We start from the raw sequence: 25,276 nt of genomic DNA, 5'->3' as shown, positions 1-25,276 counted from the left end.
GTTATATTGCTGCTTACTTCGTCTTATGACATGTATGTGTGTTGGAATATATGTTCAATACAACGACAAAGACACATCTATAGGCATACTCCCCTTGACACCTACCCCCGCAAGTGATCTAACGAACCTCCTTAATTAAATAACAATTAATAGCAGAAAAAACTTACAATGTATTTCAAGGAAGCCATTTTAAGGAATTGTTTCCTGGTCTTTTTTTGATCTTCTTCTGATATAAATCAAAAATAACAAGAAATGTGTATTGCAAAATATATTAACATGTATTAAACGTTTTTATATACAATATGTATTTACCTGATATATCCTAAGAAGACTGCTGACCCAGACACTCAATGAAAAAATATCGTTTGTTATATGGTTGCATGAACTATATATACTATTGTTATCGCTAATTATATATCATTATTATAAAAGTAGAATGGAGTCTATGTATAAATGCGCAGTATTCGATATCTAAATGACTAGAAAATTATATACTATAAAAATGTGCAACAGCGATGACAAGCACTTTTTGACCTATGTGTACACTGTACACAAATATTAGCTGAAAAGGTTGGTAGAAATTGTAATTTTTCTAAAATAATATTCAACGTTATTAATTTGCAAAAATTACAATGATTAAATTACTAAATAAACAATTACTAAATAAATTGTACAATAAATAATTTTATAGAAATTTTAAGTTATTTCTTTCTGATTTTTCCTTGATTTTCTTCTAAAACAACAAAAAATATGGAACACAATGCATTAATATATGTTAAACGTTTTTCAAAACAATATTTAGCTGATATATACTATGAAGACGGACTACCCAGAAACAAGAAACAACAAGAAAACAATATTGTATGTTATTGTTTTAAGAATATACTATTAACTATTACTATCACTAACTATATCATTTTAAAAAGCATAACGGAGTTTATATAAATGCATAATGTTTGATATTTAAATTATTAACAAATTGTATTTAAAATATTGCAACAGTCCTAGCAAGCAATTTTTGCCTTAAGTATACATTTTATGTGTACACATGTGTAAAAATAAAAGTACAATTGCGTTAAAAAATTCAAGAACTGTACATTTTTTCGGAAATATATATTTTACTTAACAAATTAAAATGAATATTAGAATTACTTCTTATTAAAACATTACAAAGTTATTAAGAGCTTTCCATTCAAATGTCCTAAAACATAATCAAATTTTATAATTCAAAAAGTATAATAGGTTTCACAAATTTGAACAAAAATCAAGTGTGGAGACGAATACGAGTCAATACGATAATTGGTACACAAAAATAAATTAAAAGTAATTAATAAATATATTAAAAATATAATTAGTTAATTTGTACGTTTCGATTCTTTCTTTGAACCATCTCCAGCGATGTAATAAATAAATTAATTTTCTGAACAAAATACAAATTGGTTGAACACATACATCTTATATTGTCGACATACGGCGGAGCACTCTCTGCATGAGGATAAATATATAGGATAAATATATATTGCTAGATACTATGGATATAATTAAACTGTAAAAAATATTGTCATTAATATAATATCGATAACACTTACAATTAAAATATGTCAATAAAGTAAAGAATGTACTCACCTCACAATCAACATAGAAACATATTGAAAATAGAGATGTACATATAAAGTAAATAATAAAATGCAGTTACAGTAAATTCAAATAAGTCAAACAATAAAGTTCAGCCAGTGCAATAAAAAACAGTGAATAAATTAATTGAAATAAATTAGCAAAAATTCATCACAATTTTTTAGGTCTTACGATTATTTATTTTTTGTCAACAATCTTTGGTTGCACCGGGTTGTTTCTGATTCTACATCTATCTATTTGGCGTACTAGTCCTCTAATAATCCGCCTCAATTTATATAAGAGAATCCACCAATCCTTGAATACTTATTTTCTATTTTTCTTCCAGGACTTATATAGGATCCTGGTCACGTATTAGTATTAAATTGTATTGGTGCGAATTAAACAAATGTGTCTAAACTCTGTTTTCTCCTTTCTTTAGTTTTATTATTAAAAAAAATTTTCACATTTCGAGTATCTCATGAAAATAGGAGTTCAGCTGAGGTTTTCGGAAACTGTTGGCTCGCCAGGCCCACGGAGAGGAGACAGGAGCGTATGTGAATTTTGGCTCTGCCTGAGATCGAATTCGAGACTTCTATCATACAGCAAAACCAGTGCGCTATCTGCAGTGCTACGCTCGCAAATTCGCCTTAATTGTCTTAGAGATTTATTAGTGATATTTTTTACAGTAAAAACCATATTGGTGTCTAGTAATTTAAATATTTGCGACATGCGGAGTACTCTGTCTCACTGGCAACAGTAAGATCCATCAACAGAAGTATCCGTTCAACCAATTTCTATTAATTTGTTTAAGATTAATCTATTATCATATCACTAAAAATGATCAATCAAAGAAAAGCCAAAACGTACAAATCGGCTAATTATAATTTTACTATAACCATTAATTTGTTTTAATTTACTTTTGCGCATCATTGCGCGTGCAGGTTCATATTCGCCGCTTTTAGGATTCATTTTTTGTTCATACTGTTATAGGTACTAATAAGCTATAATATTTTTTTTAGTTCTATTGTTTATCTTTATTCATTTTCTAAAATTTTAATCTAATTTCATTTACGAAACTATCAAATTAGACTCATTCTGTGTCCAATTCAATTAATCTGCGCAACATTGCATTAATAATTCAGAATAAGCATTAACAATGCTCCGTGTTTATTTTGAACCTTTTCATAATACATATCTTACAATTCGAATCAAGAATTATATGCAACGTAATCCAGAAATTGCTGTAAAATTTAGAAGCGGTTTTGCAATAGAGAGTATGACCTCGGTATTATTCCACGGTCATTTTAAAATGACGTATGTTATATTATTGCCACATTTCGAAACTGACATTCGGCCAAAGACGATCGCTTGCAATTATAAACGACAATAATAATGCTGGTTACGTAAAACAGACTGCCAAATAATAAAAGACTAGTTAAATAGCAAGTTAAATGCAAGCAATTAGTCGCAATGATGGTAAAAATAGATACAACGCAGCGCATTTTTTGCTGAATCATACTGATGGATGCCTAATTGCTCAGCCGTAATAATTATCGGTAAGAAAGAGGCCTTATTGTCCGAAACGAGTAATAACTCAATGTCACCAGACTCCAAATTTCTAACAGTGAAATTATATTATACTTATTCGTACAAATCCTTACTAAGTTCATTCTTATTAATATGTAATAATGAAAAGTTAACGATGCAACTTCAAACTATATGTAAGATAACTGAAAGTGCGGAAACCGATCATGCAAAAACGAGATCACATATGTCATAAAAATTTTTAGTTATTTTACTTTCCTTTTAAAGAAATATATCATTTAAAAAATATTTCGCTAAAAAAATTAGATTAAAATTTCAGGAAATAAATAAAGATAACAAGAAAACTAAATATTTTCAGACCTCTAATAAATACATATTTACACTAAGAGACGCACAAATTATTAATAATAATTTACTTTGCGGAAATGAATTGTGCAGGTCCAAGAATGGGTCGATCTGTAGAACCATTAGGCTTTCTAAAAAGTAAACACATATTTAATAAATACATATTTACAATGAGAGACGCACCAATTAATTATTAATGCTAATTTTCTTTGTGGAAATAAATTGTACAGGTCAAAGGATGGGTCGCGGAACCAAATCGTTACACTCTAATGGGTATACCGCAAAGGACCAGATACTCGGGATAAATTTCGAAGCATTGGTGAATAATTTTTTGATCGCTTATTCTATCGTCTTGGACTCTAGACCTACCTAAGAAGATGTTACTTTTTACTCTTGATCTATTTCTTTTCAGTGCAATTCTATAAATATTAAAATAAGCAATTGCTAAACTTTCATTAAATGTGTTAATTTTAATTGCTTACGATTAAATGTTTTACAACTTTACTAAGTGATGGGCTTACTTATAAAATACTTTATAAAATAAAAGATTAATCAGTATAACATTGTTTTGAATTTTATTTTCTTCTAAATGTTTCGTGGGCATAAAATTAAATGGATTCTTTACTTAGCAAATACATTTATTTAGACATTTTATATACCGCACTTTATCTCCAACTTTGCATCGCTCAATTGATCGTTTAATCTCTCTCGACTATTAATTACACTGCAAAAATCAACAGTTTTTAACGACTATAATGAGATTAGGTGATTTTTATTAATTCTTGTTTACTATAAACACGAATTCGTTTTCAAATTTGGCTACATCACAATTTGGAACAATGGCGTCAAAAAACAAAAAAAAAAACAATTTTTTATGATGTAGCATCCGCAGCAAATAATTTTTTTTTATTTCGTTAATGCTACGTGAAAATATATAAACTTTCAACTTTAAAATAAAATGGCATTTTATGTCATTTCGCTACAATCTTTTGTTTCTAGTTAAAAGAAAAAATATTTATTATTTGCACGCATATCGTCAATATGATTTAATACGATATCTCTCCAATAAATATAAATAATCATTTCAGACATATCTTTGAATTTTGCTTTGATTTAATTATAATCATTCATCCTTGATATCATTTTTTTAATTTTGATGTGATAGCCAAATTTTACTAACAGATTCATGTTCAGTATTCAAAAAATCTGTCTAATCTGGCTAGTTATTGATAAGATTGATAAGAATAATCAAAATATTCCACGAGTTTTATTGGCCAGAAATGAACTATTATTTATTGATCTGTCTAACTTGGCTAATATTGTGCATCAATTTTTCTAAACAAGATTCTGATCAATTACTGGGTAGTTACAATCCAATAAATTAAAAATAGTAAAAACTGGCCAGTGTCTGACCAGTGACTAGTTTTTCCCAGAAATTTTTTTACTTGTAGAGCTGAGATAGTATTTTTGCAATAAGTTTTTCGTAATGTTTTAAGATTCGCATTATATACGCATATTGAAGATCAATTTAATTGTGATCACTATTTCAATTTATGGTTGGAAGTTCAAAGAAGTTTTTGGATTTAGAATTTATAAAGAAATATTATTAACCACTCAAATCCAGTCTCGATCGTAGAAGACACTCTCGAATTTAATTATCATTTACTTACGCGGTCCAGTTCAGCTTATTATATTGATTATTATAATTACATATATGAGATGTAATGTTATCAAAAAAATGCGTAAATCTTATACAGCCACGTGCGTAACCTTTAATATTGTTTAATATTAATAGTGCAGAGTTGCGAGCGAGTCAGCAGTACTGAAATTCGTTTGAACGTGTCTTCCAGCTGTCGTTGAGTTTAATATTTCGAGATTTATCTCGCGTACGTTTCTATATCTATTCTCTAATTTATTCTCTGTACAACGATAACACATTGTCCAGCCCGTGCAAGAAAATTACGACACCATCACTTCATCAAGAAACAGTACAACATAGCAATCAACTGTACTAGAGTCTAATAAATTGGCTATGTTCCGATATACACACTGCCAGCACTAAAAATCTGTAGTTGACGTACACCAATACATTTGGATCAATGTTATTACAAAAAAAATATTTAAATGTTAATAATGCATGAAATATATGATCAATTTGAAGATTTGAAACTAGAAATATCCACAAAAGTAGATACCCAAGAAAGAAAAAACTTTATTCTGTTATTATATATAAAATATATGGATTGTGTAGATCGGAACACGGCTATATTATAGTTATAAACCAATCAATAAAAATTACTACAAATAAATAATAATTTCTGAAAAAGTATCAATATTATATTACTTATCTATAAAACTTACGGTACGCTGTAATCTTAATTTTGAACTCAAAAAATCAAAAAACTAAAAAACCTCGAAGGAAAACAGGCATCACTCTATTGCTATTAATTCTGCTATTATTATAATACCACATATTTGCTTACATACTTTTATCATACGACAGTACCTATACAAAGATTTCAATTTGTGTTTTTATAAGAATTCATATCAAAACTATGTTTCTCTAACGATAAGCGTACATCATCTTTGAGATGATAATAATACGCGTGGACGCGTGGTTGTTGTCATAATTTTCACGGCCGCGGCCGCAAGAGCCAGATGAAAAATACGAGCGTGCGAACGGTGACGCGCTGGTATCATTATAACATAACGTCTTGCATTCGTCTGACCGTGTATTAAAAGCAAAGATTAAAGAACTGGTATGCGCAGATTGTCGCGGCACGAATGTACATCGGGCTGGCGAGACGAAAAGGGAAATGCTTCGATATCCGCGTGAACGCCCATTCCCTTTACGCGAGAGAATATGCGGCTGATTGGTATGACGTTGAGGCAATTTCCGACAATTATCGGAGAAGGTGGACGGGTATCATCGCGCAATAGAGACCTCGGCACCAATGGTGACACAATGGACCGCGAAATAGAGGCCGTTGACCGGCCGCGCCAAACTCTATTAGCTCCTAAGGAGATATTATACATGTCAAAACAATGGACTCTGGCCACTCGAACAAACGAATTTTATTCGTTTGCCAATACTGCCAGGTACGACGAACTCTCAAAATAATTGGAAATTGTATCATTTTTTTAACGTCGGCTTTTTAATCAATTTTAATATTTACTTATAGTAATTAAGATATCAAAATCATCGAAAATGTACAAGAAACTGAGAAGTGTTATTTCTAAATAATCTTTTCCTTTTAAGCGTTTGGAAAAATATTTTCTTTTGGAAAGACTAGATTTAATTTACTGTAAATATATTAATTTTATATATAAATCAGTTATTAGAAGTGCGTGTAGGAAGATGGAACAAGCAAAAAGTTTCGTTCCAGAAGTGCCATGCTTTTATTATTATTATTATTATATGTAATATTATATGTACGGAACTTTGTTATGTACACGTATAAGAAAAACGGTGATGAGAAATATGCCGAATGACGTGATGCAGATCGTGATCGAGATTGCGGGTATCTAAGAGATCAGTCATGGAGGTCCTTGATTCATGTTGCCGGGTGACGTGAATTACCAGTGTCCAGGCGCATATCCGCGAATGATACCGCCTAATCCACCGTGCCCAGCAGCAATGCTACCGGATGGTCCAGCGATCAGAGCTGATGCTGCGATAGGCCCGGAGAGGGCCGCTGGACCTACAGCAGGCCCAGCAAGCACTGCTCCATATGAACCTAAAAAATATAAAGAATTAGCTCATTATATATTTAAAATACGTACACAACATAAGTGACATGCGCATTTTCTAAACATAAAGTAATGATATCATTGAACGAGAAATATATTCAAATTTACAAGTTCAGAATAAACAAATAATTATTTTGATCCATTTTGTGTGGATGTGCCTATAATAATTATATATTTTCCAGAGAAATTCAATTCTACTCAAATAATTAATAAAATATATTTTTGAAAAATTTAAAGATAAAATTAAAGAAAACTCAAGTTTAATTTTTGTTATAAAGAAATATTTGCAGGAAACTTTTTTTTAAAAGAAATTACAAATATTTTTTATTCTAAGAATACATTTGCTAGAATTTGAATCAAACCAATAAGAGTCTGCAATTTTGTAGAATCAAAAAAGATGTACGTTAAAATATGAATTATTCGAAAGTAATAAATGGCAATACGTTACACTAGAACATTTGTTCGCGAACAATAGCTCTGGCAAGTAGAATATAATATGTATTTCGATTTTTATCCGGTAATTATTAAAATTATGTTCGTGTAACACACAATATCGTCAGATGCATCAAATTATCCGTATTTTAAAATTTCTTGAGATTTTCCACACAAAATAAAATTCTTTTAACGAGAAATAAGTTAATAATATCTGACACGTTATCGCAAAGTTCATTATCACTTGATAACAACAAATCATCGTAGCTTACCATAAGCTGGCCATCCCAAGGCTGGTGCCGCATAGCCAAGAGCCGGGCCGACCACCGCCGTGTGCCCAGCGACGCTACCGGAAACGACCGACGGTCCGGCCACAGCACCAGTAACAACAGCACCACCGTCGACCGCTCCGGATATGCGCGCTGGTCCAACCACCGGACCGGCGAGTGCGGACGGTCCGTTAATGGGACCTGCAAGAGCCGCGGGTCCTAGAATCGGTCCTGCTAACGCGGCACCGGCACCGTGGCCCAATAAGTAGCCTGACGGCGCCGCGGTTGCCACCGACAGAACCGCTACGAGGAGAATCGCGACCGGGGCGTACATGACGAAAAAGGGGAACGATCAGTGGTTGCTGGTACAACGTCGGGAAAATTTGCCTCGATGGCTGAGGTGGATGTGGCTGCCATCGACCGGTGTCCACCACGCTTTTATAGGGGCATTGTCTCCCCGAACGGGCCCCCCAACGCTCCCGCCAACCCCAAGGGCGGGGCACAGGACACGCCAAACATTCTCCGCGAGCTGAGGTGACGTTTTGTCGATTTATCAGCATTAAGTCACCGTGTTAGTGACACTTAGAGTGCACCTAACGTCTCACCTCGCCATACGTCAAGTTATGCGGCTCGAGGGTCACGCTGCTCCATTTCAACGCATCCGTCTATGGTCTCGCGCGTTGCGTTTCGCCTCGTTCTACTCGCGCAATCGGTAGCAGCAACAACAATAAGACCGGATTGATATCTCTGGTATAATATTTACTTCTAGCTCGCTAAAGCATACAATCGTCGACATGATTGACATTATATCTTGTTCAAAAGCGAATGATAAAATTTATATGGACAATGATCCGCATTGATGTCTAAAGATTTTATTATTTCTTACCTTTTACCTTCTCTCTTATCCTTTATCTCTCTTTTAAAAACACATATTATAAATAATAAAAAGAAAGTAATTGCACAAAAAGGACCGATCGACGATCATTGTAAAACAGGTATTACTTATGTAGATATGCAACATCAACACACGCATTTAAAGGATAAGATCTTGACTTCTCATCGTGAGCAATCATCGATGACCTTGAGACTAAAGACGCGATTCGCGTATTTTACGCGTGTCCTCTTCCTGCTTTCTCTCAGCTCGTAGGCAGGCACGTGTCTGTCGTCATTAGAATGATTACATTGCGTATTGTATTGTGCATTCGTCTAGGCGAGGCACGGTTGCATTGCCCACGCGTCATCCGGGCTTTGCAGATTGTCGCCAGGAATGAGGGCTCTATTGTTGTAAGATACAAGTGTGTGTACGTGCCCGGGCGCGCGACGATATCATCAAGTTCGCGGCGAATCGCAGACGCGGTGCCAGGAATCGTTTGCACAGTTGCCATTATCGAACGTCAAACACAGAGCCTCGAACGCAAAGATGACTGTTGATCGAGCAATACGGAAACTTTCGCCGCTTTTTCCATCGTCATCCCGTCTATCGCGAATGGATTTTCCGAAAGAATTGCATCCGACGTGTTTGAGCGATGAAAAACAATAAATGCGAAGTTTATTAACTTTGAACATTTCGACAATTTCCTCCACATCGCGATTTTCTTTCGAGAAAACGGAAAATGCATTGTGTACCCTTTGTTATGACGCTAGATCAGCGATCCTCAAAGTTTCTCGGTTACGAAACCACGGGGTAGAATTTGGCGGGACTCCAGCGACGTGTTTTTTCCGGAACCGCTTTAGTTTTTGTTAATCAAATGAGGCATCTAATCCTCAATAAATTGTGCAAAAATATATATTTTTGTATTCTATTCTGTTAATGTTACATAATTCATATTTTATTATATTAAACTTGGGTTCTCGTTTGTAATTGTATTCAAGCATTGTGTAATTTTATTTGTCTCCTATATAGAGTCTGTAAATTAATTCCATAAAGCACATGTTACTGATGTGCTTGCAGCGATATTAATGGTAACGGTTCTCTACTTAGTTATCAAAGCATAACCGAAACGCGAGCGGCCGAGTAGATTTTTGGCCACACGTGTTTGTACGCTGATACCCTCTCTAACTGGTTTACGATTACAAAGCACGAAACGTGACATAAAGGGGATTATCAAAGTTGCTTAACGTACATATGTCGCGTACATTAATCGATTATTCGGTTAATGGTTCGGACGAACAGTCGGCTACAATGTTACAACGTTTTCATCACGGTGATCACTGGTATCGCTGTATACATATTTAGCTTTGTGCATCATCAATCAACGAGCACTGTCAAGTGAGTTCTACTTCAAGCATTGTAGAATGCGATGGCCTATCGTTCATTGTGAAAATTTTCAATGTGCGCGAGACTCAGATTGATCGTTCGTGATATCAAATTACTCGTCTGCCACGCGCAACAGATCGCTTCGTCCTGCCGAATCGCCATTTTTCTCCCTCTTTTTTTTTATCTATAAAAATATAATATTTTATACTTATAGATTTATTTTATTTACGAGTATTCTCGACTCCACTTTGCAGTTATACGCATGGAAAGAACGATTTTGCTGGATTTAGATCTGAAAATAATTTTTGTTATATAATCAAAATAATTTTGTTGGAAAGTCAAAAATGATAAGCTTTTCTAACTTTCCAACAAAATTATTTTGATGATTCAACAAGAATTATTTTCAGATCTGTATTTAGCAAAATTTTTAGAACTTCCAGCAAAATCGTTCTTTCCGTGCGTGTATTGTCTATTTTATCATCTCAGCAATATCAGCGATAATTATTTTAGCATGGTTATATACCGACTATTTTTCATCGATTTCTTTGCACAACCTTCGATTGTATTTTCTCCGTGGCATTAAATACCAAGCAGTTTATTATAGCGTTGATTTACAATATACCATTCAAGGAGATCCCTCCCTTCCATCTCCCAGTCAGTCAATACAATCGCGACATCGGATCGCCAATAAACATCACGTCGCGAAGGTGATAAAATCAACTTCTTGAATTCATTGTTCACCCCTACTCGCTTGGGCGCGGCCGCTCTTGCCGACTCGGTTCGAGGTTGCGTCGCAACCTCGTGTGTTTTCACTCCGATTGATCGAGCTTTTTTCTTTTCTCTCTCTTTTTTTTAAAATCTTGTCACGCGGGTCCAGGACGAGTGCAGAGAGCGATGGTGCCCCGCCTTGATCCCGTCGTCGCAAGTTCGCCGTCCCACGTGCCCCGTTGTACCCCGGCTATAAAAGCTCATTTAGCATCAGCTTGCACGGCAATGTTCCTCCGTGAAGGCTGGTGGAAAGTCTCTGCACCTAATCACGGCATCCTCCGTCGTCATCAATGGAGACGCGCTACGCGGCGGTCAACCGGCGACATGGCATTAATGAGAGCGGAAGAGAATATCGGGGGGAACGAAGGGCGGCGTAGTAACGATGATTCCGCGCAGCTTCTGACTCGAAACTTTCCGGTAAAGAGACTTGCGCCAACCGTTTGATACTCGACATATTTATAATTCAGGTGAGTCACATTTTCACGCAAAACATAAAACTGCGAAGGCACAGTAAATACACCAATATTTGATGTGCGTATACATTCCTGCGCGATTGATATATCTTACATTTTTGATTATTGGAAATTGAAAACGCGTTATTTTATTGTTTTTAATGATAAATTAGAAATTTATGTAAAAAAATAATATTTACAAATTAATAATAAAAAATAATTTTCAATTTACATGCGGCAAAAATTCCATTATTTGGTAATAAAACAGTTATTTTCACGCAAACTTTTCACGAAAATTACTCGATTGAAATATCAAATATTCGTCGTTAAAATTAGTAGGAAAAAGTTTGTTTTTGGTAAAATTAATTATTATATATTTTCACATTTGCGTCAAAAGCCCAACTCTAAAATTATTTTATTTTACGGTTGGATACATGAATGAATCCATCCATTTCTCTTAATCGTAATAATTAATAAATCCACTAGATATTTAATGACAATTAATATTCATAATTCCGCCTTTTTCAAAAAAATTAATGTATTCTTTTTAATTCTCCGTAGGCATTCGAAATGAAGTGCATCGCTGCGTTCCGAAACTGGCTGTCAAATGATCTATCGATCGACCTTGCGCGACCTGCAGCGGCAACTCTACGGTTCGGCTTGTTAACGATCCTTCACACACGTCCTATTCACCTCATTATTATCGGCCACGCCTCACGCGCATTTTCGCGTAGTCGTTCGTACAACGCGGAGAGGGGGTAAGAGAGAAAGAGAATGAGTTTGCCAAGGGAAAACAATCCGGCTTTCTTGCTTTATGTTCTCCCCAGATCGATCTCCGCAGGAATGCCACCGGCTATCCGGTAGCTGACGACGATCGGTCTCGGTCGTAACTCTGACCCGCGACAAGACTCGTGATTTATGGCGGCAACAAAGACGAATTCACACGCGGGACCCGTCGTTTTCAAACCCTTATAAATGCTTCTCGTAGAAAGCGTAGAATACAATGATGTTTTGTCAGGGCTGTGCTGGACGTATAGTCGATACGGTATGACGGTCCATTCAGCTACGCGCAAATTGCAACGAACTAGTTTGCTTACCTTCCTTGACAGCTGTCAACTCGGTAAATTATAAATGGATATTTAATTACTTATTTAAGTAATTACTATATTATTTATTTAAGTAATTAAACATTAATAAGTAGTTTAATTATTTAGATGTTATTAATCAATATTACCAGTATTAATTTAAATCTGTTTATGAATATTTGATAAAATTTAATTACTTAGACATTCTGTAAAGAGATTGAATTTGAAAATTTGGAAATCTCTGTTTGTAGAAAATGTTACAAGTACTACATTCTTGACAAATATTTAATTCTTTATCATAAAAATTCGAGAAATCCAACAAACTTTATTTATTATCGAATGCATTATATATTGAATTTTTTTTATAAAGCAAAGTCATATAGCAAATATGTTAAGAGTAAAAGTTAATAATTTTTGTGTCAAAACTTATCTACCTCATTAATTTAGATCAAATTTATTATTAAAACTTACTTCTGATTTAAACAAAATAATTTAGTTATGCTACTTTTTAATTAATTTATAGATTAAACATTTACTTTATCAACGTAATTATGTTATATTATTCAATGTATTCAAAAACATGAATGCTTATAATTTATAAGAAATTATAGTAAAATGTAAACTTTCTCAAACCAATAAAATAATTTAGAAATAGTACAAGATCAGGTGTCGCTTACTTAAAATATCTCATTTGCTAGATAAAATAGGTGTTTTCTTCATTTTTTAATACTTCTGCCATATTATTCGCAATGTCTAGATCCTATTTATATACAAAATATTAAAAGAATTTGCATTCGGATTAGGTGATCATTATTATCACGGTCTTAAAATAATATTTCATTCTGTAATTCTTCGATAATTTTACTTGCTGCACAACATTGTTAAGCGAATCTTATTAGAAGCTTAAAACGCTAACTGGAACAATATCTTCCCACGGTCGTAATCGCCCGTCAACTTGTACCGCCTGCGAGTGATGCGACTGATATGGACGCCCGCTAATTCACGATCGATTATCGCCCACCAGTGTCAGCGCATAGCAATTAACGTCCTTGCACGGTGCGCGTTATTCGCATGACCGTCGTGAAAACGCAGCGCGGCGCCGCGCCGCGGCCCTCTGCTCGGCGCGGCCTGTTGCTCGACCCATTTCTTATTCTGTTCGTTCGCAGACGGTGGGCGGCCGATTACAAGTGGGTGACCTTTCGGAATTTGCGAGGGTTCGGTGCATTCTCACAATGCAACTACCATCGCGATGATGAAACGCGCGGGATTACGTAGTCGCATCGCCGCCATCTCAGCCGAGCGACGTGGCTCGCGGGCCACGGTTTTCCCATAAGGCGAAGGCCACGCGCTCGAGCGTCGCTCGATATTCCATCCGAGAGTGCTCGCCGCGCGAACAAAGCACAGTGATGAGGGGGGGGGGGGGGAGGGTATATCATTTTCCGACAGCGATTTGTTGTAGAAAAAAGGAGGAGGGAGGGACAAAGGCGGGGACACACGCAAATCCGAGATTAAATATCCATGTGACGATCCGGGGCGATTGTAAATCGCACGATAAATTACACGCGCGTAATAGATACCGTAAATCGCGTTTCATACTCGGATTTGTGCAAATCCTGTATAAATTGCTCGCTAGATGCGCCGATACTCAAATTTATGCCGGATATCTTCTTGGTCACACCTTCGTCCGTGATTCATTGTACGCGGTCTTTCGAGCGCACAAAAAAAAAAGACACCCGGGTGGGTCGTATCAAAATTATATATTTTATTCTGATACGCAATCAGGCAGTTACTAATCGCTAATAACATAGGGATTATTTAATATCGATATGTTCACAGATTATTGTAATGGACATCGGAGTCCAAAATGCATGTAATCTCGATGCACAACATTGCAAATCAGTTTTACACCGTTAAATGGATATTGAATTATCGATATACAATATAATCGATTATAACGGAATTATCCCGGATAGTAATATAGAATTTCGAATTTATACGTCAACGCTTTACGAGCCGCTCTATCTGCTTTTCTCTCTGACCGTGACTTTTCATGTTTAGCTTATGAGTGGCGGACCATGTCCGCGTCGAGTCACGCTTGCGATGACCTTACCCTTTACGGCAACGATCATTACGCGTTGCATTAAGGCACACGCCGGATCTGTGTCAGTTTCATCAACTACGGACCCCTTGCATTTAGCGATCGTATGTTCGACGGACACCGCGCGTGATCTATTATCGAATGATACGAATCGCTACCTGCCGGTATAACGATCTGGTCGAACGATACGTGACATGAAACGTACAGCCGTTCTGATCAGCGTAATGAAGTACGACTGCTACATATCGCTATTTCCATATAGGTATCTTACGCTCGAAAATCATGACAAAATAGGCTAGATAAGCGCAAGCGTAGAGAAGGTAGCGTGACGAAGTGTAAAGAAGGTAGGGTGACACGAAGAATTTTAGATTAAAAATTAGTCGCGTTAGTCGGAAAGTATAAATTGTGAGCAAAAATCAGCAAAGATGAAGCTCTACAGATACCAATTAATTATATAAACTACAATACTTATTCACTATTGTTAATGTAAGATTGAAGCATGCTAAAATTAAATTAGTGCAAAATAAATATTGAGTAGTAAAATTGGATTTTGAAGTCTCTAGGCGATCTTATCTTTTAGTACAACTGATAAATTAGCTATTATTTATAATTAGTAATTTTAGTTTTAGTGAAATATAAATATATATTTCACGGACAATGTTAACTTGCAATGCAAGTACATTTTCACTTGTAAAATTTATTTATACTGATAATGGTTTGCGCAAGTGGCAAACGATTATTCAAGACTTTAAATCACCGGATATAATCGTGCCGTATCGCCCATTGTTTTCACCATCGATAATTTGAGCTTTGCTGACAGAAGAAAAGGTTGGATTAGTTAATCAAATTGCCATAGTAATTCGCGTAAAATAATTGACCTGACTTTTAAGTTCTAAGTCCAACAGTTTACCACGAAGTTTCTACGCGATTTTCCACCGAAGAATTTCGGAGAAATTAATTGAAGCAATACCTCTCATAATAATCGTACATTTCGATTTAATCATTTGTGAATAGTTGCGTTTATAAAATCTGTTAGATTTAGGGATATATAATACAGAAACCATACGTCACGTATAATGTACAATAAATGTGAATTTGATAGATGTGAGAGATTAAAATTCATGAGATACACCAGGCAATACATTAATATATATTATATGTATATGTATATAAATAACACTCTCAGGGTTACATTATTTTACATTACATGAATATCTTCTTCTGTAAAGAAGAGTGAATTTATTCCATTCGTACAGAAAAGAGATGTAAGTATTCATGCGCGCACCGTGAACCGAGAGGATCGAGCGCAACGAACGCCGTCGTGTTATAGCAATTTTATATCTTTATGATACTTCCTTAATCTCTCTTAGAAAACCACGGAGGATGGGGGCGGGGGTTCGAAAACGGTGTATTCTACTTTCAGCCCGACGACAATTCAGAGAGATTACATATTGTTTTATATTTCGCAGACGGTTGTACGCGCGTTACCAGTGGCCGTGGCCGTGGCCAGCATGGATGCCGGCACCATAACCGCTTCCGTGGGCCGTGATCTTTCCGGAAGGACCGGCAATCACTACCGAACCGGCATGCGGTCCAGAAACAGCTGCGGTTCCGGAATGAGGTCCAGCCAAAACAGCGCCGTGGGTAGCCGGTCCGGCAACAACTACTCCGTGCCCTCCGTGGCCGCCGCCGCCGGCATATCCTGCGTAGCCGTAACCAGGACCAGCCGCGTATCCATAGCCTCCTGCGAATAATAAAAGCATATGAACATGGACGGAATCGTTCTTGTTAGTATACATATACAATTTAACTTTCAAGAATCCAAAAATAAGCTGCAAACTTTAAGGATAGCTCCCTTCCCTATATAATAGCATATTATACTTTACAGTATGTGTGTGTACTATTTAAAATTTATTTCAAAAATTGTTTAATGTACATTTTCGTACTGTTTCTTTAAATTATTATTTTTTACTTTAGATCATTGCTCATTTCTAAATTGGAATCTTTTTTGCAATCTATTTATTGTCAAGAGAATTCCTCTTCTTTCACAATACCTCCATAACCAGTTATACTACTTACCGACATAATTACCGCCATAGGCACCTCCATAGCCATCTCCATAGCCACCATCTCCATAAGAACCGTCATACGGACCACCATAGTGGTCCACGTGCGCTGGACCAGCGACCGACGCGGTCACGACAGCTGGCCCAGCAACGGCGCCCGACACGTGAACAGGACCAGCCATCGATCCGGACAAACGAGCCGGACCTATCGCTGGTGCGGCAACAGCGGTGGCACCCACGTGCGGGCCCACGACACTCGCCGGTCCAAGGAATGGTCCAGTAACAGCTACTCCATGTGCGCCGTAGCCTCCACCGTAAGCACCACCGTAACCCCCATATCCTCCGTGAGCTCCGCCGTAAGCTCCGTGGCCACCGTAATATCCGTGGCCGCCCAAGAGAGCTTCTCGTCGCTCACGAGATGGTGCCGCAGCAACAAAGGCGCACAGGGCAAACGAAACGAACTATAGAGATGAAGAATTTCAATTCGAGGTGAGTTCAACAATAAGCTACATAGTTAGCTCGACGCAATATTACACCAAGTGTTTCTCCACTTATATAAACGATATAGAAATTTGATTTTGGGAGAAAACACCTTACACAAAATTCAGCTTGGGAAGCAATATTTATCGTACGATAACAAGCGAGAACTCGCTAGATCGCGGAACTCCCGCGCGATAAAATTATTCCGTACTGCTTGCCTAATTCTTCGATAGGAATGAACTACGTATTCGCAATGGGTTTGTCACTTTATGTCACTCCATCGTTCCGCTGAGAGAACAGCAGCGGTCGCGATTGCGGCACGTTGATTGTTCGGGTAACAAAAGAGAGAAAGACAGGAGCGCGCACTTCCGACCGTCGCGTAGAGATAAATACTTACGAGGGTCTTCATCGTGCCGACCGGCGATCGCTTGAATGTGCCTACGGCTGACTTCGGCGGACTTTATATACGTCTCCTAGGATCTCCGACCGCGCCCCCGCTGATCCCTTCAAATCATATCCGTTGACGGCGTTAGCCTCTCGTGCATTGTGTAAGAAGGTCACTATCCGACACACCTACCCACCTTTGGACATGGACCCCTTACATGACCTTCGCTAGGAACTCTTAGGCTTGGAAATTTCAGAAACAACCTCCTTTGTCTGATCGGTACGTGCTAGACTTGCTGACTAGCGCTAAACGCAATCGCGAACACACCGTTCAATTATCTTGCAATACTTTGAGATTCGGAATTTATGGAATTTATTTGCCTGATTCTTCAGCTCTCTCTTTTTCTTCACGACTAGACTATTCTCTTAATTGATTTGTATTATATAGAATATTTCCTAATTTATTACTTCTTAGAAATTGTGATGATCTAAAAGAGCATCTAAATCTTTTTTCATTTTAAAAATATTATTGAAAACAAAGAAAAATTCAGAATTTATGGAATTTGTCAGATTCTTCAGCTCTCTCTTTTTTTCACGACTATTCTTTCAATTAATTTATACGTATGTACAGAATATTTCTTAATTTTATTACTTTTTAGATTATGATAATCTAAATCTTGTGATAATCTCTTTGTAAAATTTTAATTAATTTCTTTCTATTATCTCTCTTGAAGTCCATATAAGTTTATTCTTAAAAATATATTTTCTCGCTTTTAAAAGCAACAGGGATATCCTATCTCTTCAGATACGCCATTCTGAATATGCACTGTTGAGATGCAAATCTCTTACGCTTTTCTTTCTTCATGAAAATCCACGTATACAGTGACTTTCACATCTTTTTTAAAAGTCTTTCTTTCCTTTAATGTGCAAAAATATAACAAATGCAGAAAAAATATGTAATCCTAGTAAGTTCTCACATCTTTCGTCATAATTGCACATGCTAGTCACCTGTATCCTATACGTGCAATCTTATATGCAATCGTTACGTATACGTACGACCCGGTTTATCCCTTCAAATCGCACTCGTTTGCAATGGAATCTCGTACATTGTGTAAGATCAGTGTTTAACACACCTATCCTCGACTCATCGAATGACTTCCACGGACGAAACCCTGGGAAAAAGTTAAAATGAGTTCATTCGGCGCTGAAGCTACGAAAAATATTTCTTTCTCGCGTAAAGTTTGCCATCCACCGATTTCCATCTCTATGCGCCGAAAGTAAATGGCGACGAAAGTTAGTTTTCAGAAAATATCAGGTATCACGCATTTTTTGGGAAACAAATTGCTTGAAGCCCCTCCGTTCTATTCTGCTTTAAAGGAGAAAATTTTTAGCGATCGTGAGATAAAGTCATGCAATCTTTTCGTAATAAATATAAATATATGTGTTATAATGTTACAATTTTTAATATAATTTTATGGGGTTTATTTTTCAAGAAATCTGCCCATAATAATTATACACATTTTATTATCAATTATTTTACTATTACTTCAATTGTGGTGTGTGTATGTGTGTATATATATATATGTGTGTGTGTGTGTGTATATATATAATTTATAATTATCATAACTATATTTTATTAGAAACAAATTGGCACTAATTACATATATATCTTAATTTATCTTTCGCGGCATTTATCTTTTCGTAGTATTTACGCGTTACATAATTGTGGAAACAAATAGATACGCGTTGCATCTCATACAACAAATCATCTAAACTTAATATTAGACTTAATAAGAATAAATTTCATTTTTATCGAAGTAAGAGTAAAAAACTTCTTTAAAGAATTCGCTACTTGGATTTCAAATTTCAATTGCGTGACCACGGATAGGTCAATCGCGCGATTGAGTCAGGAGAAGGGCAATCGAGTCTTAACCCCGGAGGTTACGAGTAGAAGGGATGTTGTAACCTCGTCAAAAATTCCTCGTAGTATATACAGAGTAAAGAAATTAGTATGATAAAAATTTATGTGTGAGTATTGATATATAATAAGTGTGTTAAAGTTCACATCACTAATAAATGCAAAAATAAGGAGAAGTCAAAATATAAGAAATTGATTTTATACATACGTTATGCATGTACAATCTGCAAACATAATGCATATTCAGCAGCGTTATACATAATTATGCGGGAGATTTCAGGCAACGTCGAAATAAACGCGACTACATACGCTGGTGCTAACCGCGCTCGTTATGAGAGCGTGCATATGTTTTAAGACCATAGGTCACGTTATAAGCATTAAGTGTAATCATAAACAATCATACTGTACGCCACATACCACGGTGCGCGGTAAATAAAATTTTATGTGCATACTTTATGATTACACTCGTTTACTTCACGTGCGCAACAAAGTTTGATCGTTATATTCAATATAAATCGAGATAAAGATTGAAGTTATATGAAGTTGCTCGATGCAATGAGATTACGTACTGAAAAATACTTTTTATATAAAATTTCGATCATTTCGGGTTTTATCTATCAGCTCGATAAATTAACACGCTCTCGCGTTTCGCGCATTAATTGCATATTGACGAAGAGATTATTTATTTTATAAGTGCATTTAAAACACACGAGATACGATATAGCACCGCTGTAACTACAGTGATTCGTAATATGACGAAGTTCTAGGTTGCAATTTATGCGATGTGCAAGGTGAATCGACGCGTTTGCCGAGAACAGGCTGGCTGGGAAAGAACCGCGCTCTCAGGAATTAATGCGCTTCTCTCAGTGCAATATATAATCGATGAAGCCAACCGACATCGCGCACTCGACCTTTAACGGGTACGACGAAAGAGATGCGAACTCGAATGCTCTAATTCCACGTGAATATCACGGTTTCTGGTAACAGTTAGTGAATACCGTGAGAGCTTCTGCAGCATATCAACATCTCCCGAAAAGAATTGCTTTTCGTACTTACGTCTCTAAGGAGTCTCTACTAAGAAGGAATCTTTTTTACAATTTTATCTTGCAATAGTGTACTGATATTTGTTTGATTGTATTAAAAAAAAGTCTTCTTTTGTAATAGTTACACATTATATAGAAATGCAACATTTAATTTTAAAACATTTTACACAATTTGAAAAATATTTGTTCTTTAAGTATATATATATATATATATTTATTTATTTATTTAACTATAATTTAAGAAATTATTGTAATTTTTGTTAATAAATAAATATAACTTAAATAATAAATTAATATATAAATAAATTGTATATTTATTTATAAATATATAACTTAAATATATAAATATTATAATAATCTCGCATGTATTGTTACATAAAATTATTACATAAAATACTTTAGTATTCAAACCTGCTCTTTGAAATGGAACTATCTCTCCTTCTACAAGTAATAATCAACTTTGATATAAATCTAAAATTATGCAGGAATATATATAATATATATATTTTCAAAGATCATATAAGAACATGCATTAAACGAGCTGAAGAGGCGCTGTAAATGCATCAGCAGATGAACAGACAGCAAACGCGTATGTCCATGAAAGAAATCGGAAATTCGACCTTTAAGTATGATCTTTTCTGCTTAAGTTGCACTACGCGTCTGTAAATGTTTCACAAAGTGTTGCGCCGTCGTACGACTTTATCCGCTGCATCACGTTCTGAAAATTCGTACCTACGACGAGCGATTGAAGGAGGTACGGTTACCCCGCTGCGATTGAGCGTGATCAAAGCTAATGGTGAGACTGACATTTGCAGTCATTGTCTGCAGCGCAATACGGATGCAATGCGCCGCTGATGTTTATGGGAGCATGCAACCTACTCGCCGCTCTGTGTGAAAATCATGGGAAGTGTAAAACACTTGTACTTCGCCAAAGTTCAATTTGTCAAAAAAAAGGGAAAAAATGTATAATTAATTATAAAAGTAATTACAAAGATCTCGCAACTGTCTAAAAAGTGTTCAAAAGTATATCGGGGCTATACTTTTGGAGTACAAAATTTTTCAGAAAACTCAATATCTCGATAATTTATTAATTTGTATTTTGTTAATATAATCCATATTCGCGCGTAAAGTCTGTAATATACATGTGTATAAAAAATCCTCTATGAGAGTGAGGCAACCTTGACCGTAAAAGTGGAACAACCTCATAATGCTTTGTAAAAAGGTTTTTCTAAGAAACGCGTGCAACAATCGCACACCCCCGAGAGTGAAAGGACCGCGCCTCTTCGTATCCGGCATTCTGCCATCTCCACTAATTATTCCTTGACGATCGTTACGAAACGCACGTTTTCTATGACACAACTTATGACGCTTCGCAACAATATCATAATCCCAATCGTATTTTCTTCCTTCTTCATGCATCATATAATATTACGAGTATTTCAATCCATATGGGTCAAACTAACATTTTATTTCATGATTTATTCCTAAGTATTTCTTAAATATAATCATTCGAGTTTCTCTACATCTATATTTTAATAAATACAAATTTTGTTTGAATTTTTTATTTACAAACAATAAAAATTTTTATTATTTGTAATTAAAAGATGTTATTTATTTCTTTATGATTTTGTCTTTTTATTAAAGTTGTTGAGTATATTATAGTATTCATTAATAATTTCGAAAATTACGCTTGGCTACACTCAAATAGTCTAAAAATGGCAAATGTGATAAATATTTAAAATGATAATATATAAAGCAAGAGAAAACATTGGCAAAATATAACTGTTCCTTTTCGAAAAAACAATATTATAATTTACTATTCCGTTCAATTTCAGTTAGGCAAGCAACGTCGGTATTTTGCGGATAACCCAATTTGCGGTTTTGTTTTAAAAATAGTTAAATCGCTACATAGAGAGATGGATAGCTAAAAAAAGTTACATTTTAAAAAATTACATTTGCGCGTGTTTCGTTTCAATTCTTTTTCGCCGCACCGATAAGTTAAAAATTCTGATGCACAGCAAAAAATAAAAATTGACACCATTTGAATTTTACGGCGTTTTATGTTTGAATTTTACGCTCAAATATACCTACATTTAAAGAACCAAAGTGTTTGTGTTGGGGAAAATATGACTTTCTACGTGTCAGGCGAGATCGAAAATCGATGCTATTTTTGTATTCTGGAAAAATAGAAAAAGTAGAAAAAGATCGGAATATAAAAAAGAGGCATCTTAGCGCATTCAAATTTCATATGTTTTCTACTATATCACCAGCCAGTGTTTCCCTCGCTGAAGAGATTCTGTTCAATACCACGACTTATTGTTAGCACGCGCAGCGTGCTTTTTATTTTATTTATAGTTTGAATATAGAACGTAAAAGCGATCGTATGTGTATTCGGCACATTCGGGAATAATTTACAAGTCTTTTAGATATAAAAATATATAAATACATAAGTTTGACAAAGCAACATTTTGTTTTCTAATAAGTATATAATGCGAACAATTCAATTTATGGTATATAAAAAATAAAATTATACACACACACACACACGCGCGCAGGCGTATGCATATAACTTGTTCATAATTAAATTAAACTTGATTCTAAATTGTCATATTCATTTCACAACTTCGCAAGAAAATCGATCGCTGGATATGCTTAAAGCGAGAATTATCCGCTTCTAACGGAGAAGCCAGCATTGCCCGATCACTTTGTGATTAATTTAATTTAATCAGCATCGTTAGCGCTCGTTCATATCAAAGCTAATACCTAGACGACACGTCTGGTCGATTAATTTGTTGAAATAACGAAGCTTATACCGACACCTTCAGATATCTTGTTCTTTAATAAACGAACGTTTCGTGTAAAACGATAATAAAGAAAAATGTAGTAATAATATGTTTAATTATAAATTTGCAGTTATATCATTACATATAATACCTACTTCATTATAATATTTCTCCGAATAATTGAATCATAATCAACTAAGAGAATACTGCGATACTTGATTAATATTTTATGTAACCGAGGCGTGTACTTTTTTGTGATTCTATTAGCTATTAAGCGCACGAATTAAATAGCGAAACTTTGAAATAGGTCGTATCGGCTTTTAACGCCAACATTAGCAAAACAAATTCCTTTATTAAAGGAGGCTAACGCAACAGGCGGTCCATTTGCAATCTAATGTTTTATTAAAAGAAGGTTTTCAATCCAGTGTTTGTCCTTTACAAAACTGTTCATAATTTAATAATGAATATATGATTAATAACTTTAACGTTCACTAAAGACATTTCGTTTTTAAATTTCGATAAATAATCGTTTATATTTTATTATTATAAAATGTAATTATTATTTTATATATAATTCTTTCACGTAGAAAAAAACTAAACATAACAAACTTTGAGACAAATTACTTGTTAAAGATATTTCAAAACATGGAGTATAATTTAAATACTACGTAATTTACAGTCTGCATTTCACAACTTGTAAGAATATTTTAATAAGATGCAATTAAGATGCAAATGAGGAAAATACGAGAATCTTCCATATAATTATACAAAATAGAAATTTCACAACTACAATTACTTTCATGTTGTTCAAATAAAATTTTTAATAAATGATTAATGCTTTCGAAGTAATTCGTAAAAGAATTATAATTATCAACATCCGTTATATTGCACCTCTTGTTCTTCTTATTATTTTTGCTAAATTTTTATACTGCCAGAAGAAACAATATTATCAAAAATAGTTAGCACACATAACAAACTATTGGTATTACACGTGTAATACCAATGTTTTTAACAGTATTATTTATATCAGTATTCTCATTAGTTTCTCATTAATGCTATGGTTATCACATTAGTTTATCACATTTACTTCAATATTTTATTGGATATTTTATCAAATAAACTTATTAATAAAGTTCGGAAATATGGACAACTAAAGCATTTAACTTCATAAACTTATTACCGACTGTAATATTCGCTCGTCTATGTCTCAATAAGAATAATCAGTATTAATTGTAGATATTCGATATAGGTAGCTGTACAATGTATGTGTCTCTAGAAGATACGTTGTGTCGCAGTAATCTGTAAAATAATTCAATTTATTAATATGTAATTGAGTAATTATGATTATATATGATCAGTAATTATTATAATAAAATTTTTATATTTATATGTATTTCAATTGAAAGTAGTATGCAGAATTTGACATTACTTAAAATGTTCGTTAATTATATTCTATTAATCAAATTCTAAATGTAGATTTCTATTTATATTAAATAAAAATTTAATACTTACACTTACACAACCTATGTGACGATCTTCTACAAAAAGTTTACGGTTGATGCGTGCATAAATCGTATGAAAATATAATACTAAAACAAGATTAAAAAAATAAATTAACAAGAGCGTTAAAACTATAGCTGATTATAAATATGTTTTTACCTTTTTTTCCATATCATCTGTCGGCTAAGAAAAATTAATTATTCTACGCATTATTGTTATTATTCTTTCTCTCCTTGTCTAGCTTATTTACCGTCTTTCGAATTAATTCAATTAATTGGCTTATTTATTAAAATTTAATAATTCACGTGTGTTGTAAAAGATTAGCTTTCGTGGATTTATTTATGTAAGAATTTTAGAAAAAAAATTCTTTTTGCATCTGAAAATGAACTCAGAATTGACGACTGAGTTATTTTTAAACTCTCTGTGCTATCTGGACTCGTACTATTAATACACAATACATTTAAGGAATAGTCATATACTTAATATA

General features: G+C 34.7%; 4 protein-coding genes across 7 annotated transcripts in view; 1 reads left to right on the top strand and 3 right to left on the bottom strand.

The window, feature by feature from the left end:
* Positions 1-392, bottom strand: part of LOC105448412 — a 1,566-nt gene extending 1,174 nt beyond the window's left edge. For all 4 annotated transcript variants that reach the window (XM_011686937.1, XM_011686939.1, XM_011686936.1 and 1 more), the window contains exons 1-2: positions 313-392; positions 168-226 (exon numbers count right to left, since the gene is read on the bottom strand). In XM_011686937.1, the coding sequence (XP_011685239.1) occupies positions 168-188 (21 nt within the window). In that variant the 5' untranslated portion in view covers positions 189-226; positions 313-392. The remainder of the gene's footprint in view (positions 1-167; positions 227-312) is intronic.
* The window catches only part of LOC105448530 (glutamate-gated chloride channel subunit beta-like), a 547,315-nt gene that overhangs the window by 48,761 nt on the left and 473,278 nt on the right, over positions 1-25,276 (top strand). The window lies entirely within an intron of this gene.
* LOC105448415 (tetra-peptide repeat homeobox protein 1-like) lies at positions 6,880-8,364 on the bottom strand. The gene is made up of 2 exons (XM_011686940.1): positions 7,959-8,364; positions 6,880-7,241 (listed from the first exon to the last, which is right to left on the bottom strand). Exons 1-2 carry the CDS (start codon positions 8,287-8,289, stop codon positions 7,081-7,083), a joined length of 492 nt encoding a protein of 163 aa, XP_011685242.1. The 5' UTR covers positions 8,290-8,364; the 3' UTR covers positions 6,880-7,080.
* On the bottom strand, positions 15,592-17,591 carry LOC105448416 (glycine-rich cell wall structural protein 1.0-like). Its single transcript, XM_011686942.1, has 3 exons — positions 17,559-17,591; positions 16,695-17,142; positions 15,592-16,359 (listed from the first exon to the last, which is right to left on the bottom strand). Exons 1-3 carry the CDS (start codon positions 17,568-17,570, stop codon positions 16,100-16,102), a joined length of 720 nt encoding a protein of 239 aa, XP_011685244.1. The 5' UTR covers positions 17,571-17,591; the 3' UTR covers positions 15,592-16,099.

The sequence above is a fragment of the Wasmannia auropunctata genome, unplaced genomic scaffold (genome assembly GCF_000956235.1).
Source record: "Wasmannia auropunctata unplaced genomic scaffold, wasmannia.A_1.0 LD336085.1, whole genome shotgun sequence".
Taxonomy (NCBI): Eukaryota; Metazoa; Arthropoda; class Insecta; order Hymenoptera; family Formicidae; genus Wasmannia; species Wasmannia auropunctata.
The sequence above is the reverse complement of the archived record's forward strand: the minus strand, read 5'-3'. Positions and strand labels throughout refer to the sequence as shown.